This window comes from Leptonychotes weddellii, chromosome 11 (genome assembly GCF_054177405.1).
Source record: "Leptonychotes weddellii isolate Sample4059 chromosome 11, ASM5417740v2, whole genome shotgun sequence".
Lineage (NCBI taxonomy): Eukaryota > Metazoa > Chordata > Mammalia > Carnivora > Phocidae > Leptonychotes > Leptonychotes weddellii.
The window spans coordinates 88,753,112-88,764,885 of NC_138379.1; the positions used below are offsets into that span (position 1 = coordinate 88,753,112).

General features: G+C 37.3%; 1 protein-coding gene across 1 annotated transcript in view; it reads left to right on the plus strand.

Annotated features, from left to right (window-relative positions):
- RDX (radixin) overlaps window positions 1-11,774 on the plus strand; it is a 45,481-nt gene that overhangs the window by 20,834 nt on the left and 12,873 nt on the right. Inside the window, exons 4-6 of the mRNA XM_081797367.1 lie at window positions 4,887-4,970; window positions 8,977-9,072; window positions 9,590-9,864. Coding sequence (XP_081653493.1) covers window positions 4,887-4,970; window positions 8,977-9,072; window positions 9,590-9,864 — 455 coding nt within the window. The remainder of the gene's footprint in view (window positions 1-4,886; window positions 4,971-8,976; window positions 9,073-9,589; window positions 9,865-11,774) is intronic.

Below are 11,774 nucleotides of genomic sequence, written 5' to 3' on the forward strand. Positions count from 1 at the left end.
AATTCACAATCCTGTGTTTGAAAACCTTTATGCTAGATGAGTTTCAGTATTTGGAATTTTTTGGATTTCAGAAAGATGAATATACAATACATTATGTTCATATGTCATTATGTCATGAAGCTTCCCTCAAGGTCTGGTGTATCACCTCAAAAACATTAGTACTTTTATAGGTCATTGTATAAATATTCATTTGAGATGGGATAAAATAATCCACCAGATAGTCTCACATTACTTCATGTTAAGGTTTTGCTGAAATTAGCTACTAAACTTGTTTTTGATGCTTTGGGGACGTCAGGGGATTGTGGACCTGAATTTATCATAGTGACAAAGTCATAGTGATTTATGGGAAAGATATCTAAAATGATTAATATGATTTTTATTAAGATTTTATTATTTTTTTTAAGTAATCTCTATACCCAGCAAGGGGCTTGAACTTACAACCTTGAGACCAAGAGTCCTTGAGACCTTGAGCCAGCCAGGCACCCTGATTAATATGATTTTTATGGAGAAAATTATAAACGCTTTTTTGAAAGTGCTAAAGAAGACAAATTAATGCACAGAGAGAACCACAGTCATGGATAGGAATAGTCAATATTGAAAAGATGTTATTTCTTCCCTGAAAGTACTGATGAATTCAGTGTAGTCCAATTTAAATCATAGTGGGGTATTTTGAAAGTTTACGATTTTGTGTGAAGGCAGGAACAAGAACAAAGAGCTAAGAATAGCTCACAAGTTTTGAAGATAATGAGGGGAGACGTTCCCAACCATATAGCAAGACTTACTTAAAAATGTCATAATTAAAACAGTGTGGTTTTGAAAGAATTGTTAGTCAACCAGAGCAACAGAATAGAGAGCACAAATTCAGATCCTGTACCTTATAGACATTTGATCTGTGACATAATAGTCTTTGGGAAGTAAATTAATCAGTATACATCACTTAGTTATTTTAAATCCCCATATCATTATCCTATAGAGATTAAAAAATGAAATTGGATCTCTACCTTAAATCATAAGCAAAAATCATCGAAGACAAATTATGAGAAACAGAACTTTAGGATGAAATCTAAGAACATCTTTATGACTCCAGAGTAGAGAAGGATTTCTTAAATATGGCCAAAAAAATTGATACCTGTATGTAAAACATTGATAAATTCAACGTTAAAATTAAGAATATATTCACCATAGGGTGCCTGGGTGGCTCAGTTGGTTAAGCGTCTGCCTTCAGCTCAGGTCGTAATCCCAGAGTCCTGGGATCGAGTCCTGCATCAGGCTCCCTCCTCAGTGGGGAGTCTGCTTCCCCTTCTCCCTCTACCCCTGCCCCTTCTTGTGTCTCTCTCGCTCTCAAATAAATAAATAAATCTTAAAAAAATATATGTTTGCCCTGAAGAAGGATACGTCATAATGTAGAATGACAAACTACAAACTGGGAGATTTTTTTGTGATATAAATAACTGACAAGGGATTAGTATCTAGAATATATAAAGATCTCCTACATAGTAAAAAGAAAAAGACAACCCAATAGAAAAATACGCAATAGATGTTAACAGACATTCCCAAAGATGGGGAGACTGAGTGGTCAATAAATGTACCATATTAGTTTTCTTTTATTCTGTAACAAATTACCACAAATTTAGTAGCTTAAAGCAATACCATCTCACAGTTTTGTATGTAGAAATATGGGATGATGTAACTAGGTTCTTTGCTCAGGGTCTCACCAGCCTGAAATCAAGGTTTATCCCAGCTGCATTCTCATCTGGAGCTCGGGGTTCTCTTTCAAGCTTATTCCTATTGGCAGAATTCATTTTCTTGCAAAAATGATCCATCCTTCTTTACTGGAGGATGAGGTTCCCATTTTTTACTAGCTATTGGCCAGGGGTCACTCTTAGCTCCTAGAAGCTGGAGTCAGGTCCTTGCCCCCTGGCCCCTCCAACTCAGTAATGGAGAACCTCTTTTATGTGAAATTCCTGTCACACTTTGAATTTCTCTGACTTTTTCAACCAGTCTGAGAAAACACTTTGCTTTTAAAGGACTCCTGTGAATAGCTTAGCTCCACTCACATAATCCTCCGATTTTGAGGTCAACTGATTAGTAACCTTAAGTATATCTGCAAAATCCCTTTTGTCGTGTAATGTAACATAATCATGAGTGTGACACCAGGGGATGGAGATCATGGGGGCTGTATTAGAATTCTGCATTGTACACATACGAAAATGTTCTCAGCCTCTTTAAGAATCAGAGATCTGCACAGTAAGACCATACTGAGATGTCATTTTACACCCACTGGATTGTCAAATGTTTAGAAAATCAGATAATACCCACTGTTGGTGAAAATACAGCTCAGCGGGAATTCTTACGTACTGTTGATGGAGTGTAAGTGGATACAGTCATATTGGAGCACAATTCACTTTGACATGGTAAAGGTGAAGGCTTGTATACTTTATCACCCAGGAATTTGTCTGTGTATATGCTTCTAGATAAACTCAGATACATATGCACTAGAAGACACACACAAGAATGTTCATAACAGTACTGTTCTTGATAGCCAAAAAATTAGAAACAATTTAATATCCACTGACAAGAAAATGGGTGAATTATTGCCCAGCAGTAAAAATAAATGAATTGCAACTACTCACAGGAAAATCAATGACGCTTAGAAATGGTGAAAAAACAAACTACCATGTGGTATAATTTTTGTTTAAACTTTTTATTGAAATAGAACATACATACTGAGAAGAACGTATTGTGTATAGTTGATGAATTTTCATAAAATAAATATACTCAACCATTGCGCACATCAAGAAAGAAGACTTTCTTAGCCAGTACTGTACAACTTTAATACAGCTAAAAATCAAGAAAAGCTAAATATTTTACATAGAGACCTACATTTGTGGTGAAACTATTCTTAGTGCTTACCTGTGGGATTGGGACAGAGAAATTCACAAGAAATACATTGGTATCTATAGCATTATTTGCCATTTCTAGTTAATAAGTTGAATGGTAGATTTATGGGTAATGGAAAACTTTCTCTTGACTCAAGATTTCTGGTAATAGATGTGTAAGTTTTCCACATCAAGCAATTCTCTACTTCTGTGTAGCCCTCAGTTGTGTATTCTGCAGTTTAATTCATTCTGACACCAGCTATCCAGAGTAGCACAGACACTACAGGTTAAGAGCTCAGTCCCTTGGGCACCTGGGTGGCTCAGTTGGTTAAGCGACTGCCTTCGGCTCAGGTCATGATCCTGGAGTCCCGGGATCGAGTCCCGCATCGGGCTCCCTGCTCAGCAGGGGGTCTGCTTCTCCCTCTGCCCTCTTCCCTCTTGTGCTCTCTGTCTCTTATTCTCTCTCTCTCAAATAAATAAAAAAAAAAAAGCTCAGTCCCTCAAGACTGCTGTCCCCTTCAAACACCAATCACAAGTAGTGGGTCCCCATGTTACCCACATTTCTAACTTGGCTACACGTTGAGATTCCCGTGATCCCCTCTTCAAGTACTGTAATTCCTTGTAACAGCTCACAGAACTCAGGAAAACACTTTTACTTATTGTTACTGGTTAATATAAAGGATATTATAAGGATACAAATGAAAGATGAAGATGAAGAGGAGGTACATAGGGCAAGGTCCAGAAAGGTCCTGAGCACAGGAGCTTCTGTCCTTGTAGAGTTTGCGGTCCGCCTTTCTCTTTGCATGTGGACGCATTCACCACCTTGGAAACTTTCTGTGAACTCCTTTGTTTAGGCTTTAATGAAGTTTCCATTATGTAGGCATAATGGATTAAATTATTGGCCATTGATTATTAACTCACTTCCCAGCTTCTCTTCTTTCTGGAGGTTAGGATGGCTCTAAGCACATGGTTGGTTCTTCTGGCTGTGCGCCCCCATCCTGAAGGTGTCAGGGTCCATCATGAGTCATTAGGAGTCATTAGTGTAAACTCAGGTATGGTTGAAGGGGGCTTATTATGAATAACAAAGACTCAACTCACTTCTGTCACTCAGGAAATTCCAAAGGTTTTAGGGGCTCTCTGCCAGGAAACAGAATGAAGACCAAATACATACTTATTATATCACAGAAGGTTTTGTGATTTATAAGATTTATTTGATTAAAGAAGGTATTTCAGATAAAAGCTACATGTACAGAGGCATGCTTGTTAACAATGAGTAAAAAAATATAAAGAAGAAATAGATTCAGAATTCTAATAGTGTGAGTTAAAGATCGATTTGTACTACATGATGGTGAATTCTAAGTGAAGATGCTACTGTGGAGTTAAAATTAGTTAAGGCATGTTAAGTTTTTGGTGAAATGTCCAGCTTTCTAGAAAGGTATTTATAGAAAAAAGAATTTATGAGTCTAACAAAATACAAGGTCATTCGATGAATGCTTTTTATAAAGTGAATACTTTTGCAGTAGGATAAAACGGAGTATCTGAACTTTGTGTTGAAAAATACGGAATAGTGAATGCCATTCAAAGAATCTGGAGTTACGTTTCTCCTGAAATACCTACTCTGCTGTTTGATATCCCTGTTCCGTTAGGCAAGTAATGGGGAACTCTCTTAGTTTTTATAGAAATGAGCGTATTTCCTAGTATTGTTCCAGGGGCTAAATGAGAACATGGAAAGCTCATGGCCTAGTGCCTAGTGTATGCCAAGTATTCAGTAAACGTTTTTAAAAGAGGATTTTTAAGCTCTTTCTTTTTAAAATAGATTTAAAATTTCCTGTGATTAAAATCAAACTTTATCACTTTAATAAAGAAAATCTTAGGTACAATTATGGAGTAGCTCTTTATTGCCTACATATTATACTTTATTTTATAAATCAGATAAAAATATTGCCTCATGTTTAATAATAAGTATATTTTCTTTCGTAGTGATTTTCCCTTCTGTTTTTATTGCAGATCAACGTAAGAGTAACCACCATGGATGCTGAGCTGGAATTTGCCATTCAGCCCAATACTACTGGGAAACAGCTTTTTGACCAGGTATCATTTAACCACATGAAGTGTGCAACTTCTGACAACATACAACATGAAGCTATTGCAACTTCTTTGTACGTTTTTCTGTAACTTCACTGGTATTGCAACAGTGTGGCCCTTAGAATTTTTCACGGTACCTTTTCAGTTATCTTGAATAACTGTAGAGCTATTATTCTTTCTCATTCCTAGATTGGAGAGAGAGGACTTTTTAAAAATAATTATCAGCAGGTATTTCTTTAACATCCTCTAAGTAAAGCATTGTAATGAGGACTCAAAGGAATGAAAAGATACTGTACTTAGTGGGATGGGTAGAGATCCTCGATAGAGGGGATGGCAGGAGCAAAGGCACAGGGAATCCTAGTCTGTCTGTAGGCACCTGACAGCAGTTCGGTGTCATCGCCTTATAAGCTAACATGGGTATCATGTTGAGGAATTTGGACTACTGGTCTTGTCTTTTTTTCTCACTGAGTGAGTGCACATTTGAGTCACCTGTGGAGCTTTTGAAAAAAAAAAGGCAATGCTTGCAGACTGCTGGAAGCATTAATATTTATTTAAGCTCCCCAGGTGATGCAGTAAGTAATGTTGTAAGTGATGTTTTATTGAGAAGGGGAGGGAAGAGATTGGTGCCCTGAGGCCAAGTGATTAGGAAGGTGACTTGATGATTATAAGGGGGAGGAAGGTGATGGGGGCATGAGACTCAGGGGAGGATGTTTAAATGAACTTTTACATTTGGGCAGGAGAGTAGTAGTCTGTGGTCAGATCTCCTTGACCTTAGAGAACAGGAGACAGTTTCTAGCACATAGCAGTAAGTTACCTAGTAGATATTTTGGTTTTATTAGGTGTCATACTATCACATACTGATCTAAAATATGATATAAAATTTTAGGGCACCTGGGTGGCTCAGCTGGTTAGGCGACTGCCTTCCGCTCAGGTCATGATCCTGGAGTCCCGGGATCGAGTCCCGCATCGGGCTCCCTGCTCAGCAGGGAGTCTGCTTCTCCCTCTGACCCTCACCCCTCTCATTCTCTCTCTCTGTCATTGTCTCTCTCTCAAAAGTAAATAAAATTAAAAAAAAAAAATTTTTAAATTCCTGGGAAGTTTCTTTTTCTGACAAAGCAGTATACTTAGTCTTCCTGAATAGGTAATTGATGATCTTGAAAGCCCTGATAAGGTCTTTTTGTAAGATGAAAAGTTTTTTTTTGTTGTTTTTTGTTTTTTAAAGATTTTATTTATTTGACAGAGAGAGACACAGTGAGAGAGGGAACACAAGCAGGGGGAGTGGGAGAGGGAGAAGCAGGCTTCCCGCCGAGCAGGGAGCCTGATGCGGGGCTCGATCCCAGGACCCTGGGATCATGACCTGAGCCGAAGGCAGACGCTCAATGACTGAGTCACCCAGGCACCCCTAAGATGAAAAGTTTTTTAATAGAGTGAACAAATTCTTAAAATCATAAGCAGCTGCATGCATTGTACATACCTTGTACATATTTTACCTTGTGAATTGTGACCTACTTCTGTTGATTCTTCTAGTAAAGATGTCATCTGTCTTACTTGAATAAGAATGTGAATGGAGTTAGCATTCATTGTGCTTACTTCATAACCAGTTGAAATGTTATTTATAGTGAGTGAAATGTTTGTGGTATTCAAAAACTAATCAGCAAGTGGGTTTCTTTGGTATTGTATACTGAGAAATAAATTACTTGTTTTTTTGTTAAGTAGAATTGCTTTAGTTTAGATACCAGGAGAAAGGAAACCTCATTTATTGTAGTGCAGTACTGTGTAGTAGTTTAAAAGTGTGGACTCTAAGAGCCACACTGCCTGCATTGGAGTCCAAGCTCTAGCTGTTTGACTTGGGACAAATTACTCTTTTTCCCTTATTTTTTTCATTTGTATAGTTAGGATGATGATAGCACTCTTCCCTTGGAAGGTTGTTGTGAGAATTAAATGAGAATCCATGTTAAGTACATAGGACAGTTATTTGATGCACATACACACATTTCATAGTGTAAATGAAGTTCTAGATTAAGGAGTATTGTTATCTGTAATGTGCTCTCTAAGCAGTTAATTCTTACAGTCACAGCTGTTTCCTGACAACTTCTCTTGAGCCCAAATCTAAGGATGTGAAAGCAGGCTTATAGTGAGTTCTCTCAGTTGCTCTTGACCTATGAAAATTTCCTACTCTGTCACTCTGAGCTGGAATGTTTTCTGTGGCTCTTCTTTGGGACAACCTGTCTTTTGCCAAAGTTAAATTATTTGGGATCTTCTTTGTCTGCATTGAAGTTTTGTTTGTTTGCTTTAATCAGCTTTTGTATCAGTATGAGTCCTGATGATACATCATCCAGAAATTTCTCAATTTTTGTTCTTTTGATGGTAACTTTTCCTAGCACAGCTAAATGTTTTTTTTATTTTTAATTTTTCTGGTGTGTGTAACTTCAGTGAAATTTTTCAAGAGAAGGAAAGTAAACTTTCCAAAGGCTTTGGTATGCTATCTTGAAATCCAAATGCCTGATACGTTTTTTAGATATTTTTAAAAAATAAGTCAAGAATATTTATTATTTTAAAACTAATGTTGAGGAGGTACCTGGGTGGCTCAGTCGGTTAATCGTCCAACTCTTGGTTTCAGCTCAGGTCATGATCTTAGGGTGGTGAGATTGAGCCCCACATCAGGCTCCATGCTCAGTGTGGAGTCTGCTTGAGATTCTTTCCCCCCCCTCCTCTTCCCTCCCCCTCTGCTCCCCACCCTGCTCGCATGCTCTCTCATTCTCTCTCTAAAATAAATAAAGTCTTAAAAAAAATTATAAAAAAAAACTAGGGGTGCCTGGGTGGCTCAGTCGTTAAGCGTCTGCCTTCCGCTCAGGTCATGATCTCAGGGTCCTGGGATCGAGCCCCGCGTCGGGCTCTCTGCTAGGCGGGAAGCCTGCTTCTCCCTCTCCCACTCCCCCTGCTTGTGTTCCCTCTCTGATTGTCTTTCTCTCTCTGTCAAATAAATAAAATCTTTAAAATAATAATAATAATGTTGAATCTTTATGTAAAGCTTTTAAAATATTAAACTCTCACCTCTCCTGGCTCACTTCCCTTATTTTGTTTTAATATAGAACATCAAGGAACAAGTGATTAATTTTTTTTTTTTTAAAGGTTTTATTTATTTGAGAGAGAGAGCACGAGCAGGGGGAAGAGACAGAGGGGGAGGGAGAAACAGACTCCCTGGTGAGCAGGGAGCCCGATGCGGGACTTGATCCCAAGACCCTGAGATCATGACCCGAGCCGAAGGCAGACGCTTAACCGACTGAGCCACCCAGGTGTCCCATAAGTGATTAATTTTATCTATATAATAGGATAGCTTCATTCACAGAAGCATGTTAGTTGAACTGGGGCTTGAGGAATAAATTATTCCGCGGGTGGTAAAAATACAGAAGAAACATTCTAGGCAGAAGAAAAGGCATGAACAGAGCTGTAGAAGGGTAAAATTTGGGCATGTTCCAAGAATGGTTTCTTGCTCAGTGAGGGAAGAACAGAATATTTGATAGTGAAGGGTAGTAGAAGTGGGTGTGAAATCAACAGTTGGATAACCTAGGGTATGGCTTTTAAATGTCCTCAGAGACTCTTATCACCAAAATGATACTATTTGCCTTGCCTACCCAGTTGTGTAGTTGTGGGGGTACACTGAAGGAGGAAAGTGGGATTATGACAGCTTTTTATCTGTTTCCCAGACTTGTTACCTATTGGGGTCATGACAGGAGATGAGAAAGAAAAAGAGGTATAAAAAAAGTGGATCAAACAAGATTGAAATGACACTACAAAATATATATACAAAACCTGAATTTAAGTTTTTTGAAATAGTCCTGTAATTAATATATTAAATTTAAGAAAGAGCTCTATAGCAAAAAAATGTATGATCTCTGTAGCAAAGAAATATACCTATAATACCTATGTAGTTTTGTTTTTCTTTTGAAATACAGTACCATTTACTTACACTGTGAATGTTGAACTGAAATTGAACTTTTTTTTTTTTAAGGTGGTGAAAACAGTTGGTTTACGTGAGGTCTGGTTTTTTGGGCTGCAGTATGTGGACAGCAAAGGTTATTCTACATGGCTTAAACTAAATAAAAAGGTAAAATATGTATAAAATTCAGCTAATAATTAAATGACTTTGAAGTTATTGTGATCATGAATTTGTACTAGAAAAGTTCAGGGTCTGACTGATTTTAGTCAGAGGCCTCCTTTTACAGTTATCTCTGAGTTATTAAAGGTGTCATATCTTTTAATTCAATAAGTTACCATTAATGCATCATTTTAGAAAAAAGATATGTTCACTTTTCCTGTTTGAAAACTTAACACATAATAAATATTATTAGGTGTAACTGAATACTTTGACTCAAAAATCTACAGGATAAGCTTCTTAAGGGAAGTTTCAACTTAGTTATTAGACAGGACCAATGAGTTAGAGGTTACATCCGTTAGCGCATAGAATCTTTTTCCTTACATATCTTTTTATAAGTTTAGAATCTTACACACTAGAGTCTTATGATTTAGAATCTTATTTGTGTTTCACATGCTACTTCCTTCTAAAAAAGAATTTGATGTGAACTTAGGATTTTTGTTGATTATGCTTGAAATTACTGTTTCAGGTGACACAGCAAGATGTTAAAAAAGAGAATCCTTTACAGTTCAAATTTAGAGCTAAATTCTTTCCTGAAGACGTTTCTGAGGAATTAATTCAAGAAATAACCCAGAGACTTTTCTTCTTGCAAGTTAAGGAAGCCATCTTGAATGATGAGATATATTGTCCGCCAGAAACTGCAGTTCTTTTGGCTTCCTATGCTGTCCAAGCCAAGTATGGAGATTATAATAAAGAGATTCATAAACCAGGCTACCTGGCTAATGATAGACTCCTACCCCAGCGGTAAGTGAAATATGATTTTATGTTAAATTCTTTGAAAAAGAAATTTGTAAATAGATAAGACAATTTTTTTAAGTTGCTAGAGAGAGAATATACTTTTAAAAGTCATGACCTGGTAGCTACATGGATTTATATATGCTATAATTACTTAAACTTTCTGCCTCTTTTCCTCATTCCCACAGGGTAAGCAGTAAATGGAGGTAGTGGTAATTCGGGCTTGGGGGAGGATGTGACTGCCACTGCTTGGTAAAAATTTTCACACAGGCAGATAGGTGCTTCATAAATGCTTTGAGAATAAGAAGTGCCATGCTGTATTTCCTCTATAGAATTAAAATTCAGTTTCTAACTTTTTAAAAGGTGGTTATTGTTTTGTTTTGTTATCATGTTTATTTAAGTAGTCTCTACACCCAACATGGGTCTCAAATTCATAGCCCTGAGATCAAGAGTCTTATGTTCTTCTGACTGAACCAGCCAGGCGCCCTCTAACAGGTGTTCTAAACTCAGTTTTCAGACTCCTAGTCTAGTGCTGTTCTCATATGCAGTATATTGCTGCTTTTATAATAGTTATTTTAAAATAGCATGGCATAGGGAGAAATCATTAGGCAGAAGACCTAGAATTTGAATGTCATTTCTACCCTTTACTACTTATGTGACCTTACGTGCATAACCTGAAATCTTTGAGCCTCTATCTGAATATGCAAAATGGGCATAATAATCCTGCTCTGCCTAACTTACAGTTCATGATTATAGAACGTGAACTAAATGGTGTATAGTTTGTTTTTTTTTTTAAAGATTTTATTTATTCATTTGAGAGAGAATGAGATAGAGCATGAGAGGGGGGAGGGTCAGAGGGAGAAGCAGACTCCCTGCCGAGCAGGGAGCCCGATGCGGGACTCGATCCTGGGACTCCAGGATCATGACCTGAGCCGAAGGCAGTCGCTTAACCAACTGAGCCACCTAGGCGCCCAATGGTGTATAGTTTTAACTGTAAAGTGTGGTGCAAGTATTGGTTGGTAGTATTATTTATGAAATCTAAGAAGTACAGCATCAAATATTACCTTAAAATATATCAGTTCATAATTAGAGTAGTGGACTAGAATGTACATGGAGATCTTTCTTTTAGAACCTGGAAAGAAGGTGTTACTGCTCTTAGTCGGAATTCCTGAATTTTAAAATTTTCTGTTTAAATGCAAAATTGTGTATTATTAACCTAAAATTTCACTGTTGCACTACTTCTGTATAGTATTTAAGCTGTCAGATGGTAGTTTCTTTTTCATAGGTCATAAAATATGAAGAAAGGAAACTTACTTCATGTCTGTTTCCTTTGGTTGTAGGCATTAATGTTTATTTTTGTGTAGTAAGTTGTATTGTGTTAATATATGCTTTATAAGGTATCATTAAGCACAGTAGCTTTAATATTTGATTATTAAATGTTACACTGTTTATTACTGTTACACTGTAATGCTGTTGCAATAATCGTTTTCTTAGAAGGTAAAATAATGCATACTGTTCACCAAAGAATCAGGAAGAGGAGATACCTATTAGCCTGTATGTTTAGTTTTGATTATTATTCCAACTCCAAGCTCTTGGTCTCAGATTTTTTTTTTTTTTAAGAATCTGTTTATTTGACAAAGAGAGACACAGTGAGAGAGGGAACACAAGCAGGGGGAGTGGGAGAGGGAGAAGCAGGCTCCTGGCTGAGCAGGGAGCCTGATGTGGGGCTCGATCCCAGGACCCCGGGATCATGACCTAAGCCGAAGGCAGACGCTTAACGACTGAGCCACCCAGGTGCCCCTCTTGGTCTCAGATTTTTTTTTAAGTATTGAATTAAATAGTTGATTACTGGCACAGTAGAATGTCATTTCAGATAAGGATTAGTTTTTATTTTTAGTTACGGTTTAATGTTTTTTTTT